Genomic DNA, 19026 nt, shown 5'->3' on the forward strand with positions numbered 1-19026 from the left:
TCCTGTTTGGTTCAGCAAGGGTCCAACATTGCCCTTGGCTTTTTTCTGAAGGACTTTTTATTGTCCTTGATTTCCGTAGCCATTTTGAGTTCAGTTTAAGCCTTAGCTTTTCTGGTCCTCTCCCTACAGGTGCAGGCCGGTGTTGCATAATCCTTCTTAGTGGTATTTCCCAACTTCCATCCCTTATAACTGTCTCCTTTCAGATTCAGGAGCTCCGTGAGTTCCCTATTGAGCCAAGGGGGTTTCTGAGCCCTTTTGCTATCTTTCCTATGAGCCAGAATGGACTTCCCTTGTGCTTTTAGGATTGTGTTCTTAAGGAACGACCACTCGTCATGGACTCCTCTCCCTGTCATGTTCTCTCAAGGCCTTGATAACCAACCTCTTGAGCTTGTGAAAATCAGCTTTCCTAAAGTTGAGGGTTTCTGTGGTGCTGACAGATTTGCAAGCTTTGCAATGGATAGAGAAAGTGATCAACTCATGATCCTGTGACCAAGCTTCCCTTCGATCCTTAGGTCACTGACTAGATCATCCTCTTTGGCCAGTACCAGATCCAGCAGCTTCTTGCCTCTTCTTGACCCATAGATTTCTTGAGTCAAATAGAGCTTATCAATGCAAGTGAGGAAGCTTCGCGGCCAATCAGATTTGACTGAATGCTCTTCCCATGAGCTGTCAGGGTGGTTTAGCTGCTCATGACAACCATGCACCAAGGGTGTGCAGCCTCTGCCAGTTCCCTAGCGAATTCATGGTCAAGCTCTTCCTCCTGGTTAGGAGGTCTGTAATAGACTCCTACAGTTATACCCCCTTCACTATGTTCGCCCCGTATCCTAACACAGAGGGTCTCAAGTTGCTCTCCTTGGGTGCCAATCTCTGCTTGTAGGGAAGTGTACTGCTCCTTCACATAGAGAGCTACACCCCCGCCCTTTCTTGCAACACCATCCCTCCTGTACAAGGTATAGCCATCTATACCTGTGATCCAGTCATAGGTGGAGTACCACCAGGTCTCCATTATCCCTATGAGATTGTATTTATGTTTGCTTAGCAGAAGGGCCAGTTCCTCCCGTTTGTTCCCCATGCTCCTGGCATTTGTGTACAGGCAGCTAAGCCAGCCATCGGAAACTCTGGACTTCCCTGCGCTCTTAGAAGAGTCCTGTGCTTGGGCTGGGGTAGGAGTGAGTTTCCTTGCATTACCTGATTCTGTGGCTGTCACTTCCTGGGCTTGCACTGGTGATTGTCTGCCCATCCCCGCTGACAATCTTAGTTTAAAGCCCTGTCAAGCAGGTCAGCCATTCTGGCCGAGAAGACTTTCTTTCCCATCGGAGTGAGGTGGAAGCTGTCCCTTCCCAACAAACCACTGCCTCTCTCTCTGAAGTACACAATGGTGTGGGCCAAATTCACTTCAATAGACTTTTCCTCTCATTCAGGCCTTAGCTGAGGCCAGGGGTCTGGGGTTATACCGTGCTGTCATTGGTGACTGTTAGGTGTCTCCACCACCGAGGCATTTTGCACCATTGGGATGGAATATTTTTACTCAGTTACGAAACAGCCCTGTCAAATAATGCTGTGTTTGGTCACTCAGTGCTAAATGAAGCACTGCCAGAGACTGCCCCCGGGGTTAGTGAATGGACTCTTTCCTGCTTTAAAGAGGAGAATATGGACTACGTTGGAAGATGACTTTTAAAATTTCTTTTCTTTTGTTTTTTAGGGTCTGCAAGGAGAAAGAGGAGAAAAGGGGACTCGGGGAGACAAGGTATTGCTTATCTGAAGTCCCTGGCAGGGAAAAGTTCAGCAACTATTCCTCTTGGCCTTTTGCTTTTTAAATGGGCATTGGCTGGGGAAGGGAGCTGGGTTGATAATCCTGATGGCTAAAGTTTGCACAGCTGCTGCACACAGCCCTGTGACTGTACAGAGGTGTAACAGGGCAGCTCTGTGCCACGGGCAGTGGCACAGCCGGTCACTGGCTATGGCAGCTGCTATTTTTGCACACACACCTCTCCCCCTGCATTAGTTATGCTACTGCCAATGTAGCACACTCCTGGCCTGGAACTGATCTCTCGTGTGGAGGTAAAGAAGGAGTTCACGGGCCAAGTCCCTGGGCCTGTCTGCTAACACAGTCAGCCAGGTGCCAGTTGCATGAGTCATCGGTCCTGTAACCCAACCTCATTCTCATTTCTTTCTCTTCTGCTTCTTTCAAGCAAAATACTCAATGCATCTCAGATTGAGGAATGTTAATTTTCTTCATCGTGTCTGTTGGCCCGTGCTCTGCTCCCAACATCCATATAGAGCTTACAATAAAAGCGGACATTGTTTAGTTTCGGTCCTGCTGTTTTCACCATTGCAGCCAGAGCAAGTGCCCTTTATTGTTTTGTCTTCCTTGCACCCTCACTCTTGGAGTCCAACCAGCAAACCGTATAGCCTTTCCCTCAGCCTCCTTTCCTGTGGCATCACTGTCTGGTCTCCAAGGGTGGAGGGTGTCTGGCTTCCATAAACCAGCAGATTGTTTTCACATTCCTGGAAATGGGAGAGGAGGCTGGAGCTGGGAGGGGGCGAAAGACTGACTAGACTCAACAAGGTGTAGCATGTGGATCAACTGAATTTGGTTTTATTTCATTCATGTTGAGGCTATGCACAAGTAATTGTATCTTGAAACCCCAGATCTCTGTTATAATGATTATGCATTAGCCGTGCATTGAGACTCTTCTCAGGAGACATAGTTCCACTGATTTCATTCCTACTGGCTGAAAACAGTGGGTGTTAAGAGACAGGCCAAAGATCTCCCTGTCTGCTCTCAAATCTACCATTGCTTTTTTTTCCCCTGGGAAAACTCTTAAGTATTGTTCCCTACCTCCCCTAGACTTGTCCCGGCCTGTGAAGCATTTGTTCTCTTATCTTAGGTAAGAGCCATAAACCATGACCCCAACATCCTTTCCTGCCCATGGCAGGGGGTCGGACTTGATGATCTGCTTAGGTCTCTTCCGACCCAATCAACTATGAAACTATGAAACCATATTGTGATTATTGGTACTTTCAATCAGTATGCCAGTGTTTGAAAAGAAAAGTCAAATAGCCCACAGACACCCTTGCATCTGTGCAGGTAGGAGCTTCTTAAAAAAAAGGAGTATGACTAAGCCTTTAGGGTGAGATCCATAACCATACCCTTTATTCATCATCTCAGCACTTTCAAAGAACCAATGAAGTATATAATATGGACTAAAATCCTCTACCGGCATGCATGGTCAAACCTGGGATCCTCCAGCACTCTTGTAAACTATATAATATGGACTAAAGTCCTCTACTGGCATGCATGGCCAAACCTGGGATCCTCCAGCACTCTTGTAAACTTATGTGAAGTCATGTTGAGAAACTTGGAGGAGCTGCCAATGACACATTGATTCAATCTTGAAACTTGCCAAGATTAGATTACTGATATAGATATAAAATCAATAGTACTTTTTAATTTAGCATGCGCACGTGTGTACTTATGAAAAAGAGCTGGGCAGAAAACTGACATTTCAGCACATTTCACTTAGGAAATTCTAGTACAGGAGTCCACCTTACTAGAATTTCCCACTGGAAATTTCTACTGTTTCCCTGGGAAATATTTTTTAAAATATGGATTATTTTTTCCTGCAGTTTGCTTGTCTTTCTTTCTGTTTCCCAATTGAAAAAAAGTGTAAGCAAATAGGGAGAATTTTTTTTTTTTTTTAATTAAGAATCAGGGCATTGATTTAGCTTGGAAAATGATGTTTTAAGAAACTTTTTACTGACTTCTAAGGGTAAATGGTGGAAAAACTATGATCATGTATAGTAAAATGAAAGGGCATTTTTCTATATTTTTTGACCATTTTCTAGCTGGAGAAAAAAAATACAGTTTTAAAATGAGCAATGCAGGGGAAAATAGGCTATTTACTTCTGATTTTTTTTTTTCCTTTACCAAAGAAAAAGGAACCCCACCTTTTATTTCAGAGAATGAAACATTTCTCCAAAATGGTTGTGTTTGAATATTTTCAGTTGAAATTCTGTTTTCTCACCCAAAACTCCCCTTGTCTTTGGAGCATGATTGCGCCAGCTCTGCGGGGATATCATGCTTTCTATCTCACTCTTTCTCTGGCAGCGAGGAGATGAGCTGTGGTGCCGTTCTCCCTTTGTCAGCAGTCAGTAAAGTTGTGGCTTGTCGAACTGTCCGACTGTACCGCGGGGCACTAGCAGTAGGAGCTGGGCAGCGCGAATGTGTTTGTGTGGGTAGACAACTGGCCCTGCAGCAATTGCTGCTTCTGATTGCAAAGAGAAAAGATCGAGAGTCCATCCGGCAGTCTCCTGACTGGACCTGGTAAAATGCAGAGCAGCGTACGTCCAGCCTTTGGACATCTCCATATGAAACAGCATTTTTTGCCACATGATTTATAGCCTTTTTTTTTATTTAAGGCGGGGAGGGTCCATCAATTAATTGAGTTTCAACTCCATTTTCAGCTGGCTAAATCAATGCATTTTTTTTTTTTACAACATCAGGTCATTAAATCTAATGCTATAAGCACTGGTTTGCTGATAATTGCTGAAGTTAAATATTTGCATTATGGGTTAGAAAGCCGATTAGGAGTAAAATTCTGATATTTTGTTGTACATAGCTCCCTCCAGTGGTAAAATGTATTTCTCAAACTAATAAAAGGTATCATTTTGGAACCAAGAGTTCTAGTTTTTTTGTATGTCTTGATCAAACTAAGGCAGGCAAGGTTCTCTGATATCTTTTAATTCACCCGAAGACCCTTGTCTGCCTATGTCCTTAGACCAATACAGCTAAAACCTACACCCCTTTATCTGCCTTTGTAGCAGGAATCGTCATTATCAGCACCAGGCAAGGTGACCACAGCCTCGAGCTAACACTATGAGTGCTTACAGCCCCCGGGCAAAATCAGGGCTCTGTTTTACTGGGTGATGAACATGCACTTGGTGTAAGACTGCCCCTGCTTCCAAGAGCATGAAATCTAAAAAGATCAGACAGATGCAAGATGAGATCAGGGAAATATGATCTTCATTTTGCACATGGGCATCTGAGTCATGAGGAGAGGCAAGAGTTGAACCTCCCGGTCTGTTTGCCGCCTGTCCCCAAGCCATGCTTTTAAGATGCTGAGATCTGTGTTATAACTTCAGGATGACATGCTGAGGTCTAACAGGGCTCAGATGGATGTACACAAGAAAGCATCTCAATTTCTGCCTTTGCTGGAGCACTTAAAGCTTGTGCCACCTGGGTAGCGTACAAATGTACAGCCCCCTCCTGACCAAGCCAGCTCAGCTTTTGCTGGAGCTGCGGCTCGTGTGCTGCTCCACAGGGAAGGGGGGAAGCTGCACCCTCGGCAGCCAAACTTCCCAGGCATCTTGCAAGAACTGCTGAAGGGAAGCTGCAGAGCTGTGTGGGTGTTTGAAACCGCTAGTTCCCTCTTGATTGTGATGGTTGGACTGTCACGACGGCTGGCCAGTCGCATGTCCATAGTATTCTCAGAGGCAACGGGGAAGGGAAGCTGTTCATTTCCTCACCTTGCAGCCTTCGAGAGAGCGGCACCATGAAATACTGGCTCTGCTATCTGCTTCACAGTGCCGAGTTTGCGCTTACCTGCTCATGCCTTCTCCCCACTTCAAGTGCTCTTACTAACTAGTGTGCTATGGGATGCTTGATATAACCCTGGTCCTGGGAAGGGGTTTCCTCAAGAAGCGCTCCCCTTGACTCATGCCCACAGTCCCTTTGGCCTCTCTGTGTGCTTGGAAGATAACTGCATGGCTGGCCTGGGGGCTTCCTCCCTGACCAGGTCAGCAGTGCGGTCCCGAGAGCACTGCAGTGGGGTGCACCGTTCTGCTGAAACCACGGCCCATCTCTCAGATGAGCCATCCAGGTCTTCCCGCATCGCTTCCTTGCTTTTCTTCCTCCCCTGCCTCAGCCTTGTCACTGGGATGCACAGCGGTTCTGTAAGCAGAAACGTTTCTTACAAAATGACTACAATGTGGGTCATCATTTAACTTCTCTTCTTTTCCCTAGGGAGAACGAGGCTTTGACGGGTTCCCTGGGAAGCCAGGCGTGGAGGGAAAACAGGTATGTGGAGAGCAGTCAGAGGTGAGAAAGTGTTCTTTAAAAATGAACACACTTGTACAGAATGGGAACTTGGTGCCTGAATTAGGACTTATCTTGAGAGCTCACATATAACAAATATAGAAGCAGGAAGACATCTTCTTAAATCAATGCTGACCTCGTGAAGGAAAACCTTGGGAGGCTGGACACCTTCAAGTCAGCTGGCCCTGACAGTCTGCACCCCAGGGTGCACAAGGAGCTGGCAAGCATCATAGCCCAGCCTCTGGCACGGATCTTCAAGAGCTCCTGGTACCCTGGTGTAGTGCCCGAAGACTGGAAGAAGGGCAATGTGGTGCCTATCTTCAAGAACAGGAGGAAAGTGGATCCGGCAAACTACAGGCCCATCAGCCTGACCTCTATCCCGGGGAAGGTCTTAGAAAAGCTTATCAAAGAGGCCATTCTTAATGAACTGGCCAACGCCAACACCCTGAGGGATAGCCAGCACGGGTTTGTTGTGGGTAGGTCTTGCTTGACCAATTTTATTTCCTTTTATGACCAGGTGACCTATCACCTGGACAAGGGAGAGGAGATTGATGTCATATATATTGACTTAAAAAAAGCTTTTGATCTGATATTCCATGATCACCTCTTGGCAAAACTGGCCAACTGTGGCCTTGGCTCCACCATGATCCGCTGGCTGGGAATTGGCTCTGTGGTCGGACCCAGAGGGTGGTGGTTGATGGAAGTCAATCGTCATGGTGCCCTGTGACCAGTGGGGTCCCCCAAGGCTCTGTCCTTGGACTCATACTGTTCAACATCTTCATTGATGATGTGGACACTGGAGTCAGAAGCAGACTGGCCAAGTTTGCCAATGACACCAAACTTTGGGGCAAAGCATCCACACCTGAGGACAGGATGGTGATCTAGACTGACCTGGACAGGCTCAGCAAATGGGCGGACGAGAACCTGATGGTGTTTAACACCAAAAAATGCAAGGTTCTCCCCCTTGGGAAGAAAAACCTGCAGCATCCTTATAGGCTTGGCAGTGCTATGTTGGTTAGCACTATGGATGAAAGGGACTTGGGGGTCATCACTGACCACAAGATGAACATGAGCTTGCAATGTGATGCTACGCCTAGTAAAGCGACCAAAACGCTGGCTTGGATCCATAGATGTTTCTCAAGCAAATCCCAGGATGTCATTTCCCTTTGTACTCAACCTTGGTGAGGCCGCAGCTGGAGTACTTTGTGCAGTTTTGGGCTCCACAATTCAAAAAGGATGTGAGAAGCTTGAGAGAGTCCAGAGAAGAGCCACGCGCATGATCAGAGGTCAGGAAAACAGACCTTATGACAACAAGCTGAGAGCCCTGGGGCTCTTTAGCCTGGAAAAGCGCAGGCTCAGGGGTGATCTGATGGCCACCTATAAGTTTATCAGGGGTGACCACCAGTATCTGGGGGAACGTTTGTTCACCAGAGCACCCCAAGGGATGACAAGGTCGAATGGTTACAAACTAAAGCAAGACTGTTTCAGGCTGGACATAAGGAAGAATTTCTTTACTGTCCAAGCCGCCAAGGTCTAAAATAGCCTGCCATTGGAGGTGGTTCAAGCACCCACTTTGAATGCCTTCAAGAGAAAATTGGATGCTTATCTTGCTGGGATCCTATGACCCCAGCTGACTTCTTGCCCCTGGGGCAATGATCTCAATGATCTTCCGAGGTCCTTTCCAGCCCTCATGTCTATGAAATCTATGAAAGTGTTTTTGAGTTCCTAATTGTAAGGTGACCTGGCTGTATATAGAGTAGTATTGCTTTGCTCTAACCAGTCTTTTTCTGATACAAAGAGCACTATACTTTTAGTGTGGGACCAGAGAAGGCTCCTGCCTAGGTACAAAGCACAGTACGGCAACACAGTTAGGGAACAAAACATTTTATTGACTTATCATCTTAGCCTATGGGCATTAGATCATTCAAAGGCAAAGAGACAACAACATGATCCCCTTAAGACTTGCTGTTATTGCCTTTTATAAATACAAACCAGCCTATTTCTTCCCCTTTAATCTGCACCCTGGGTGAAGCAATCTTTAAAGTCATCTTGTGACACTCACTGGCATTTGTGTGGGGATCCTTGCATATCCAAAGCATTTCCCTAACGCTTCACTCAAAGCTGTCAACTCTTCAGAGCCCTTTTAAAACAGGATTTGTAGAAGAGATCCTGTGCTTACGTGTACAAGATGCAAGAGTGCCAGTGCCAAGAGGAGTGTGTGCTCTCGCAGAATTCATGATGGGCTCAGCGGTGGAGCTCAGTAGCAAATGCTGTGGCTGATGTTATGCTTGCCAGGCTGTGACCAGGCCATGAGAAAAGACAAGGCAAATGCATCCTAAGATTTACCTTTTCATGGAATAGGTTTTCCCTAAGGGTTTTTTTTTTATGTATTTTGTTTTGTTTTTTGGCTGTTTCCTTGTAATGGACAGCAGTAATTACAGTGCGGTTTGTTCAACGCATTAAGCTAAAAGAACAGATGGAAAGGACCTTGTTTTTTTTTAAGAGAACATGCACCCTGCAGCTCATGAGTTAAACAGTACATTGGTACCATTACTTGTATTAAGCTGGCACCCAGTGCTGTACCAAGTGGTAGGGTGAGTGGGGCGACCGACCTGGGCACCAAATCAAAGGGGCGCCAACAGGTGCTGCCCAGCTGAGATGGGCACAGGATAGAGCTGTGAGCAGCTCGTTTTGGGGGGAAGGCATAGGGATGGGGGAAGGATGGCTCCCACTGCTGCATGCACTCCCAGGCAAGCATGGGGGGGATCTGTGAGCATATGTGTGCATGGGGTGAGGGTGGGCTTTGCCCTGAACACCAAACTTGGTTTCTATGCACTTCTGGCACCTATGGGACCCAGCAAGATCAGGTTCCCATTGTGCTAGGAGTTGCACCTAAACTGAAGTGGGGAGAAGTGGACATGCCGGAGGGCAGGGAACAGCTGCAGGCAGACCTGGATAGGCTGGACAAGTGGGCAGAAAACAACAGGATGCAGTTCAACAAGGAGAAATGCAAAGTGCTGCACCTAGGGAGGAAAAATGTCCAGCACACCTACTGCCTAGGGAATGACCTGCTGGGTGGCACGGAGGTGGAAAGGGATCTTGGAGTCCTAGTGGACTCCAAGTTGAACATGAGCCGGCAGTGTGACGAAGCCATCAGAAAAGCCAATGGCACTTTATCGTGCATCAGCAGATGCATGACGAATAGGTCCAGGGAGGTGATACTTCCCCTCTATAGGGCGTTGGTCAGACCGCAGTTGGAGTACTGCGTGCAATTCTGGGCCCCACACTTCAAGAAGGATGCGGATAACCTGGAGAGGGTACAGCGAAGGGCAACTCGTATGGTCAAGGGCCTGCAGACCAAGCCCTACGAGGAGAGACTAGAGAAACTGGACCTTTTCAGCCTCTGCAAGATAAGGTTGAGAGGCGACCTTGTGGCTGCCTATAAGTTCATCACGGGGGCACAGAAGGGAATTGGTGAGGATTTATTCACCAAGGCGCCCCCGGGGGTTACAAGAAACAATGGTCACAAGCTAGCAGAGAGCAGATTTAGACTGGACATTAGGAAGAACTTCTTCACAGTTCGAGTGGCCAAGGTCTGGAACGGGCTCCCAAAGGAGGTGGTGCTCTCCCCTACCCTGGGGGTCTTCAAGAGGAGGTTAGACGAGTATCTAGCTGGGGTCATTTAGACCCAGCACTCTTTCCTGCTTACGCAGGGGGTCGGACTTGATGATCTATTGAGGTCCCTTCCGACCCTAACATCTATGAATCTATGAATCTATGAATCTATGAAAAGCAGCCTCTGCCTTCACGAGACGATGATGTAAGTGGACAGCATGGGAGATGAAACAGGTCCAGAGGGTTGCAGTTACTTGCCTGAGGTTATTCGGTAAGTCAGTGGCAGAGCTGGACATGGAGCCCATGTCTACAGATTCCCACATTTGTATCATAATTGCTAGATCATACTGCCTTCCTTGCAGCGTGGCATGGGTGCAAATTGAGCTCTGAGGTGCAAATAGTTGCAGTTCAGGTAAGTTGAGCTCTGGATACTGGAGAGGTTTCCAAAGCCTTCTGCCTCCTTGCAGAAGCTTGCCTCCTGCCGCTCCGGACTGGCACTTACACAGATATGCTGCCAGAGGCCGGTGCTACCAGGCCTGCTTGGATCAAACAAGCTTGTGGCGAGTTTGTAATAATAAGTGTTAAGTGGTGGAGAGGAACAGCCCATGAATTAGCAGTTCGCTTCATCTGAACATGCATTAAAGGCACTCGAGTTGTTAGTGAAATACTCTCCCTCGGTGCATGGCCCCATGTTGCAGATCTAACACTAGATTTAGTGTGCCGGAAAGAGGAGAAGAGATCAGGTTGCCTCCGTGCTCTTGACTTTCTCCCTGAGGGAGAATAATCTTTCTGCATCCTCTATGTATAATCTCTCCTGGTTACTTAGCAATTTGGTTTTGTCAGCCTGTGTGCTTGTTTCTGCACCAGGTACAATGTCATTAGCAGAGTTAATGCTGCTTGAACATACACCTTCTTCTGTAAGGCATGATATGGCTCCCGGCTCAGTAACCTATGTAAAACAGTTCCTCTGTTTGCTGGACAAGCTGACAATTAATCATCACTATCTTCCTTCCTTTCTTTTTTTCCTCAGTCACTTTTTCACCTGCACTGTAGTATTTTTGCCAAGTTTCTATTTATCTCCCAATTTTCTAATGGGAATGCATCAAGTTATGGGATCACTAAAATTGCAGTTTATTTTTTCCACTGGAGCCATTCAGTTATTTTGAGGACTGCCTAATTTTTCCAGCCACTTTGGCTGCATTGGGAAACTGCACAGTGATGTGAAGAAAAAAGCTAATCATGACCTGCTCTGTATGGCTTCATGTTAGATAACGGTACTCTTTGGGGGCTTTTCTATCTTCTTCAAACCTGGGCCTTGTTATTCTGCGTTGCCTGAGTATTTGATCTGGGCTGGGCTCTGATGCTCTGTCCTGGGATCAGGATCCCTTCCCACTGGCCTAAGAGGTGAATTGCACTCTCAGGGTCCGTGTCTCCAGGGGAGAGGGACGTGCTATGCATCCTGTCCCTACTCCAAAGCCGCACTATGGAGCCCAACAAACAAAGAACAAAGCTCTCCCCTGCTCCTGTTTCTGCTGTTCTGCTCCTTTACATTCAGTACAGCCAGACCTGCCCGATCCCACCTGCCAGGCACTCCCCCACTGTCACCCTGTGCTGCAGGGTAGACTCCATGGGATAAGACTGAATACCTGGAAGAAGATCGCTTCTTTTCTACAGGACAGCTGGGATTATAAACATCCAGGACTTGTATGACTCTGTCCCCGTGGAGTGACCCTTGGTCCCAGGAAAGGATCCCAGACTGCGTAGATGGATGGTTTGCTTCATAACTTTGAACCAAATCCTCTGTCTGCACAATGTCACCACCTTTGGTTTTATTCTGATTGCAAACCCTTTCTATAAGGTTACCTCTCAACCTTGACTAGGTCACTACGCCCATACTCCAGCAAAACAACCTAAGCTCTTAAGGTTTTGCTAAATGCTCTTCCCTGCCTTGCACTACAACTCTTAATATATTATTAACTTTTTACAGGGTCCCAAGGGCAGCTCAGGCCCACCAGGTGCCATTGGACCTACAGGAGAAAAGGTGAGTTGGACAAGGGGCTCGAGGGAAAGCAAACTAGTTTGAATTTAATAAGCTCTTCTAGAAATGGTGGTGCTGCTGGTTACTCTCAAAGGTATCAAACACATCGAGCAATTGGTCATGTTGGGCGCATCTACATGTCACCCTACAGTGATGTTGCTATGGCACTTCCTCTTGGAAGTACTAAAGCATGGTGCAGTACGGGCGGGTACTGCACTGTGCGTGCAGCGCATGGGTAAATTTTGCTGCTACGTTACTGTAGCAGCATGCTATACCCAGGGAGCATGCCACTATGGTGACTAGCTGGCGATCATGTGTAGACACATGTGATTGCTACATTGCTATAGTCCGCCATACAGCAATGTAGTGCGTTGCTACATCACTGTAGGGCGATGTGTAGAGGCTCCCATTGAGAACTAATGGGTGAAGTCTCAGGATTTGACCTTGCACTGGGATTTGAATCAACTCCACAAAGTATATGGAGCTAACACTAGAGCAGATATTGGTGTGTAAGCTAATAGCAAAGCTCCCATCAACTTGCAGGGGAGCAGACGATGATCCTATGGGCCTGTCCCCATTGTTTTAGGATTGCTTGGAAATGAGAACAACCGGCTGTGGCTTATATCCCTATTCTTCACAGGGAATTATTGTTCATAAACTATTTGTACAACGGGCCGCTTGGTGTGAGCTTACCTGCCTTTGTTCTGGTTCCTGCTCTGCTTGATTTTCCTTCCTGAAGCACTGCCAGATGCTTTTGTGATCAGATAGTCTTGTGGCTGACATGTCCACCCTCAATGAAACATCCGGATACGAAAACTTGGCGAGGAATCATACGTTTGTTAGCTTTTTTGATCATCATTGCGATCTGTGCTTCTGACAAAATAGTCACAGCTTGTTCTCTTGCCTTTAGATTGCTCTTCATATGAATTGGTCCAATTCACTCCTTTTTCCAATGATGGCCAGAAGCATTTGATGCAACTTTCTGGAAATCATCTGGAAAACATGAGCATATCCCTCCTTTTCCCTTCTTCGGCGAGAAGAAAATTCAGACTCTGACTCAGATCCCATTCTGTCTGTGAAACGTCTAAGCCTCCGTGGGAGCTAACCTCTAAAACATTAACCTGGCCTCAGGAGAGGAATCTTCCTCCAACCAGGGAGGTGAATAGCTCTCCCATTTGCACAGTGAGCAGCCTTCTCTGTCTCCAGAGCAGGTGAGCACCGAAGAGAGAGTCATTTGAAGGTATCCAGTAGGAAACGATAGTTATGGGGCAAAGGGTGAAGTCCCTGTGTTGACCATGTCCATTATCCCAAGATCCAAATCATGAAGAGGAGGAATCACCCTTCTTTTATGTGCCCATCACCCCCAGGTCAGGGTTGAGAGACACTGTATGTGTTTCTTGTTGAAGAAGCTGGGGCACTGAGCAAAAGAAATGCAAGAATCCTGGAGTCAGAAGGAGAACAAGGACACAGGACAGAGGATGCCCTCATCTCTGCCTGGCCCAGGGCCTGGTAATTAGGGCACTTGCCAAGCAAATGGGAGAACTGTATTCTTAAAGTCTTACTCTGTTAGAGGGGGCTTTGACCCACTTCTTCCAACTTCTCAGAAGTGCCCTTACTACATGGTTGTGGGCCAGGCATCCTCTTCCTTGCTCTTCTCCAGGCCCCAGCACTCTTGCTCTCCTTTTTTTGGTGGCCCAGCTCCTTCAACTAGAATCACGTCTGGTGCATTGAAACCCTGAGCCAGTAGTTTCAGTGAATGAAACCAGTAACACCCACAGCACTATAATACAGGAGAAGTGAACATCATGGGGAACGGGGTGTAGTGTATGGGTTTCTGTTTAGGTTTAAAGGCAGTATTGGTCCCTCGTGTAAAGCAAAAGCAAGTCTGGGGTGACAGTGGGATTGCAACAATCTGAAATGTGCACTATTGAGAAGACAATCAGGCAACCTGTATTCTTCCAGTGCTGGATTCAGAGTCCTCAAAAGAGAAATCAGGAAGTGTAGATGAGTCCAGAAAACAAAGGGAAGAATTGAGGTTAGTGAAGAGAGTTGAACCAAAAGAGGCATTGAATCAGCAAGACCGTGGCAGTGGGGATGAGTTCATGTGAAGGTTGCTTCCCACCTCCATCTACATGCAAAGAGCTGCCTAGAAAAAATGACAAGCTACTCCCTTCCTCCCCTCCTCCGACTAATTATTTGCTGCTCTTCAAGGTTATTTTTAGTGCTGAGTTTTACCTTGTTATTTTAAAACTAGCAATTAGTCTTTCCAGGGCAGTCTCATGCCACTTTCCTCTAACATGCATCATGTTTGTTAATTCCATGTCTAATTCATGGGCATTAAGGGGAAAACAGTTGCCTTATTCTTTCCCTGAAGTAGTTAAATAACCCTTTGACTGATGAGCATCCCCAAACACGGGTGTCCAAAACAATCTGCTTTTTTTGCCATTACATCTCTGCTTGGATTTCACAAAGTTATGCTCAGACAAGGTTCTCTGGGTAAATCTTATCTCTTTTATTAGAGCAGCTAGAATAGTTGGAAAAATTCTTCTTAGCAAGTTGTTTGGGTGCTAACAACTTTCTTCAGTCAGAGGAAGAGTTTGCAGTTGTTTTGTGCTCTTCCTGGATGGGATCGAAGCCAAGAATTGCAAGTGAGTGAGAATGCAAATGTGTGGTAGCGAGGGTCAGAGGGGCGAGAGAAAATGGGTGAGAAACAGGTGGGGTAGGGTGGGGAGGGGAAGGGAAAAGATGACCTTGTGATAGAATATAGCTGGTAAATTGTAGAGAGGTTACCTAGGGTATCAGATGTTTTGCAGGTTATTATGTGCCATAAATCTATTTTCTGTATTTAGTCCATGATTTTTTTTTGTATCCAGGAGTTGATGAAGTGAAGTTTGTTGGCTCATCTGCAAAAGGTGTTTTGTAAACTCCCTTTGAGGATTAGAACTGAGAAATTGGAGAGAGAGTGGTTGTTTTATGAGAAATGTGTCCCCATGGGTAATTGGGTATTTTTGTCTATCCTAAATGTGTGGTATGGTGCACAGTTGTTGTTTGGTTTCTCCTACATATTTTCCATTAGGGCATTCAGTGCACTGGATGAGACATATAACATTTCTGGAGGTGCAGGTGTAAGATCCAGGAATAGTGATGGTTCTGTACTGAGGTGTAGCTATTGTGGGAGTGGTGGAGGTGTGTTGGCAGGCTTTACATTTCTTGTCCTGGCATGGTCTGGATCCATTTGGTGTGTTTTGGGCCGAAGGAAGTTCACTTCTGGTGATGAGGTAGGTAAGATTTGGTGCTCGTTTAAAGGCTAGGATGGATGGATCTGGGAAGATCTCTTTAAGAATTGGGTCTTCTTCTAGTAAGGGTTGTAGTTGTTGGAGGATTTTCCATACAGGTTTCAAGGAGGGATGGTATATCAAAAAGTTATGGTGGATCTTCAAGGATACCCAATAGTATTAGGCAACTTAGTTCCCTTTGGCTCTTTGGAAATCCTATACTATAGGAGCCTAAATCCATTACATTCCTATAAATCAGGAAGTATGTGAAAGATGGGGTAAGTCAACCAGGGAATTAAATGATCAATTAAGGAAGAACAGGATATTGCAGATAAGGAAACATATATAGATTTTTCTTCCATCAGTCCCTGCCTGGGGGTATGCTAAAGAGATACCTGTATGGGCCCCACTGTTACAGTGTAATAAATATTTGGGACTGTTAGAGAGAGAAGTGCTGGAGCAAACTTATACATTAGAAAGCAATAAATCACCAGGATGGAGACGTATCATCGAAGAGTCTTGAAGGTACTTATAGTATGGTTCTGGTCTGCACAGTAACTTTGCAGATGACACCCTGGGGTCTATATTTGATGCAAATCGTTGCTAAAAATCACACGCGCTTCATAAGCAAGGGCAGATGTTTATTTTTCTCCCTAAATCCGAGTCCTACAAAATCCCCCAGTCATCTGAGAGCTGAGCTGTGCTTTTTTATGTTGTTTGTTTATTTGGGTTTTAAAATGTATTTCATATATAAACACTAGTGATAAAGTGTTTTAAGATAGATTACAGCTTATCAATCCAGTTCTTCACTGCATGACTCCAGTTTTATGCTATCTGAATTCGACTGGAAACAGTGGTGTTACATGTGATTAAAACTGATTGGATCAGGCCCTCCATTTTACTGCTGTATTATAAACTTCTTGGTGAGTTCTCCTTTTCTGGCATGTTACCTGGGCGCAGTTTGTGTGTGGAGAAAGCAGACTGTTAAGGCAAACAGCTGCTATTGAAAAGAAAGTTTGGAGAGGGTATTTTTAAATGTCATTGCTTTTTCTTTTCTCTGCAGGGTGAACCAGGGCTCCCAGGATTACCAGGCTCTGCGGTAAGACGTTTCTTTAGCATTAACACGATACATAAGAAGAGAATGGGGACACCAGGGCTGGACTGGGAGGATTTTGTTAAGTAAGGGACGGATTTAGTTCTGAATTTTAAAATGAACAGGAGGCTTATGCCAATGAAAATTTCTAAGGAGCAGCATATCATGAGTACCAGTGAGGAGATTACCTCCTCTGTTTTGGGGGGGGGCTTTGAAATATGAAAAGATGGGAGTTGCAGAGGCCACAAAAGAGTGAGGCAGGACAGGAAGCAATGGTTTGCTGAAGACTGGTTGGGACCTGCGACATGACCTGGTAGTGGTGTGATGATCATGGGCTTGGGGAGGGCACAGGAGAGCTCAGGGTCAGGTTGAACAGCTCAGCCTCTGACACAAAGGATGAGTATAGTTCTAGGAGAGGGCAAGGACAAGGCAGATTTTTGACTGCTGCTTAAATAACAACACACACATGCTAATGACTCAATAGACAGCCAAGCGAACAAGGCTGTTGCCAAGAAATCCTGTTCAATTAGACTGCATAGGCCAGGCTAAGTAGGGGATGCAATAGAATTGAAGTGGGCTGTGAAGAGATTAGCAGGGATCGTGAGGGAGTAGACAATGGGATAGATGTGCACTCTGGAGAACAATCCTGGACCGGAAATTCCTGTGTCTGTCTTCCTGCTTACTCTTCTGTGTTATGACGCTGGCATCTTCATTTCAGGTGCAGACCGAAGGCCTAAAGGGAGAGCGAGTAAGAGCTGTTCAGTGTCTTTGCTGCATTCGGTTTAAGTAATGCATGTATTTTATACAACTAGAGGGATGTTGCCAGGCAGCTTAGCTTTTCCGACTAGATTTTATCTTAAGAGCATGTTACAAAGCCCAATGTGCCTAGAAATAAATTCATTACGTTAAAAAAAATCTGTTTCCCTCCCCTCTCATATGCTTGCTGTCTCGCTCACATGTACACCTGTGGTGCATGCACACACACGCACACACGTGCACGCGTGCGCGCACACACACACAATTGCTGGTACTTGAGTACTTGGTACTAGACAGAACAGGCATAGCAGGTTTTTCAGCACCTGTGGGGTGCTCCAGCCAGTGGAGACCCTAAAAACTCACTCCAGCCAGTGGAAACCACAAAAGCCCTGTGTGTATTGGTAATACAGACCAGTGTAGAGCAAGGGAGTGGGTAGAAGAGGAACAGGGTGTTTCTTGTCCCTGCTTTCTGCACTCAAGTGGCAGCTGCTATTGCTTTAGCAGTGGGGGCTCGGGCTCCTTTCTCTGGGGGACAAGCTCAAGGCATACTGGCTGTAGCAGTCCCATGCAGCAGTCTGCCCAGGAGCCACCCCTGGTGCCCTGTTTGCTCCTTCCTGCTCAGATATACGACTCCCAGGGGTGAACAGGCAGCTGGCATTTTGCTCACTGCCCCCAGGGACATCACTGAGTGAGGGGCTATGCCTGCCTAGGGGCTATTCCTGCTCTGACAAAGATTCCTGGTTTTGGGGGTAAACGGTTCAGTTCTGGTGCCTCCTCTCAGAGAGTTTCCAGGTCTGCTGCTTTGCTCGCCCCACCCCACCCCAAATTATTGTACTGCTAGACAGGAAGAGTGGCCAGTGTCCCCTTCATGACATGAACCATGTTGCAAGCAGCAACTTGCTTTCTAAAAGTCTTTGTGTTTTAATAGAAGGCCTTCATGAAAATTTCAAACACTAACTGAGGTTTTTTCCAAGCATGTACGCACAGGCAGGGGTGGGAAACCAGCCATTGGTATTTATCTGGCTGTCATTGATTTTTAAATACATATTATATACTTTGGGGGACTGATAGCTATGTTAGTGGCGGGGGGCAATCGGGGACCTTGGAGAATACCCCTGGTACAGAAGAGGTCTTCGATGAGAGCTGACTCCCCAACAATAGTCCTTGCATATGGAGTTTTTCCAGCTAGATCGGAGAGGGAAGAGAATGTGGTTGGGATGGCCTTCTGCCTTGGGTGCTTTTCCAGTTGTCTCAACATCCATAGGTGCCTCAGGCAGATTGGTTCATGCTCTAATGAACTAATCCCTGCCAGTCCCAGAATCAAAGAATGAACAATCAAGGCTCTGAATTAGCTTATGGATAACAGCAGTTTTATGATACAATTCCACTATAGTGGAATAGTGGGCCACTATAGCCCTATGCAAAGGCTGGTGAAAGATCTGTGCACCAGTTTTATATCCCACTGATATGGGGTGCAAGTGGAACTTATATGGTGCATGTATTAGGTGCGAATCATATGTGCACAACAGCATATTGGGTTCCACATTTAGGGTGAAGACCATTGGTACATAGAGTGCTCACCCAACGTATGTACAGATGGACAGGGGTACCAGCCGCCTCCCTCAGTTTTAGTGTGTTAAACAGGAAATTGGTTGTTTTAACACTTACTTTTTGTTTGTTTTTTTTTACTTATTTTTTTAGGGAGACCCCGGTCCTCGAGGACCACAAGGTTTACCTGGTCTGCCAGGGCCACCGGTGAGTAGCTTCCTTCACTGTATATATTGTTTCTGATGAATGGAAACTCACTCCAGCCAGTGGAGACCCCAAAAGTCCTGTTCACATCTCAAACCTTGTGTTACAGGCTGTAGTGATGTACACAATCTTAGGTTGTGTACTCTGGTAAATAAAAATCATCCTTTTTATGTGGCTTCAAATCCTTTGTGCCACTTAGTGCCTGTACATTGTGCATAGGCTGTCCCCTTACGTACAGGTGAAATTCAACTAGAGCCCAGTCTATGTGAGGTGCTAACTTCAATGCCATTTGGTTTTATTGGGACCTACTCAGTGTCTCGCAGAGTGGTTTCCAAACAGGAACCTTTTCTTAACTCCTAGACAGCAATGTAATGGAGGTCAGAGTAAGCTTGCTGTCACA

General features: G+C 46.2%; 1 protein-coding gene across 1 annotated transcript in view; it reads left to right on the top strand.

The window, feature by feature from the left end:
• The window catches only part of COL22A1 (collagen type XXII alpha 1 chain), a 237243-nt gene that overhangs the window by 185944 nt on the left and 32273 nt on the right, over positions 1 to 19026 (top strand). Inside the window, exons 17-22 of the mRNA XM_059723465.1 lie at positions 1703 to 1747; positions 6026 to 6079; positions 11700 to 11753; positions 16089 to 16124; positions 16837 to 16866; positions 18576 to 18629. Of these exons, the coding sequence (XP_059579448.1) occupies positions 1703 to 1747; positions 6026 to 6079; positions 11700 to 11753; positions 16089 to 16124; positions 16837 to 16866; positions 18576 to 18629 (273 nt within the window). The remainder of the gene's footprint in view (positions 1 to 1702; positions 1748 to 6025; positions 6080 to 11699; positions 11754 to 16088; positions 16125 to 16836; positions 16867 to 18575; positions 18630 to 19026) is intronic.

This window comes from Alligator mississippiensis, chromosome 3 (assembly GCF_030867095.1).
Source record: "Alligator mississippiensis isolate rAllMis1 chromosome 3, rAllMis1, whole genome shotgun sequence".
NCBI lineage: Eukaryota > Metazoa > Chordata > Crocodylia > Alligatoridae > Alligator > Alligator mississippiensis.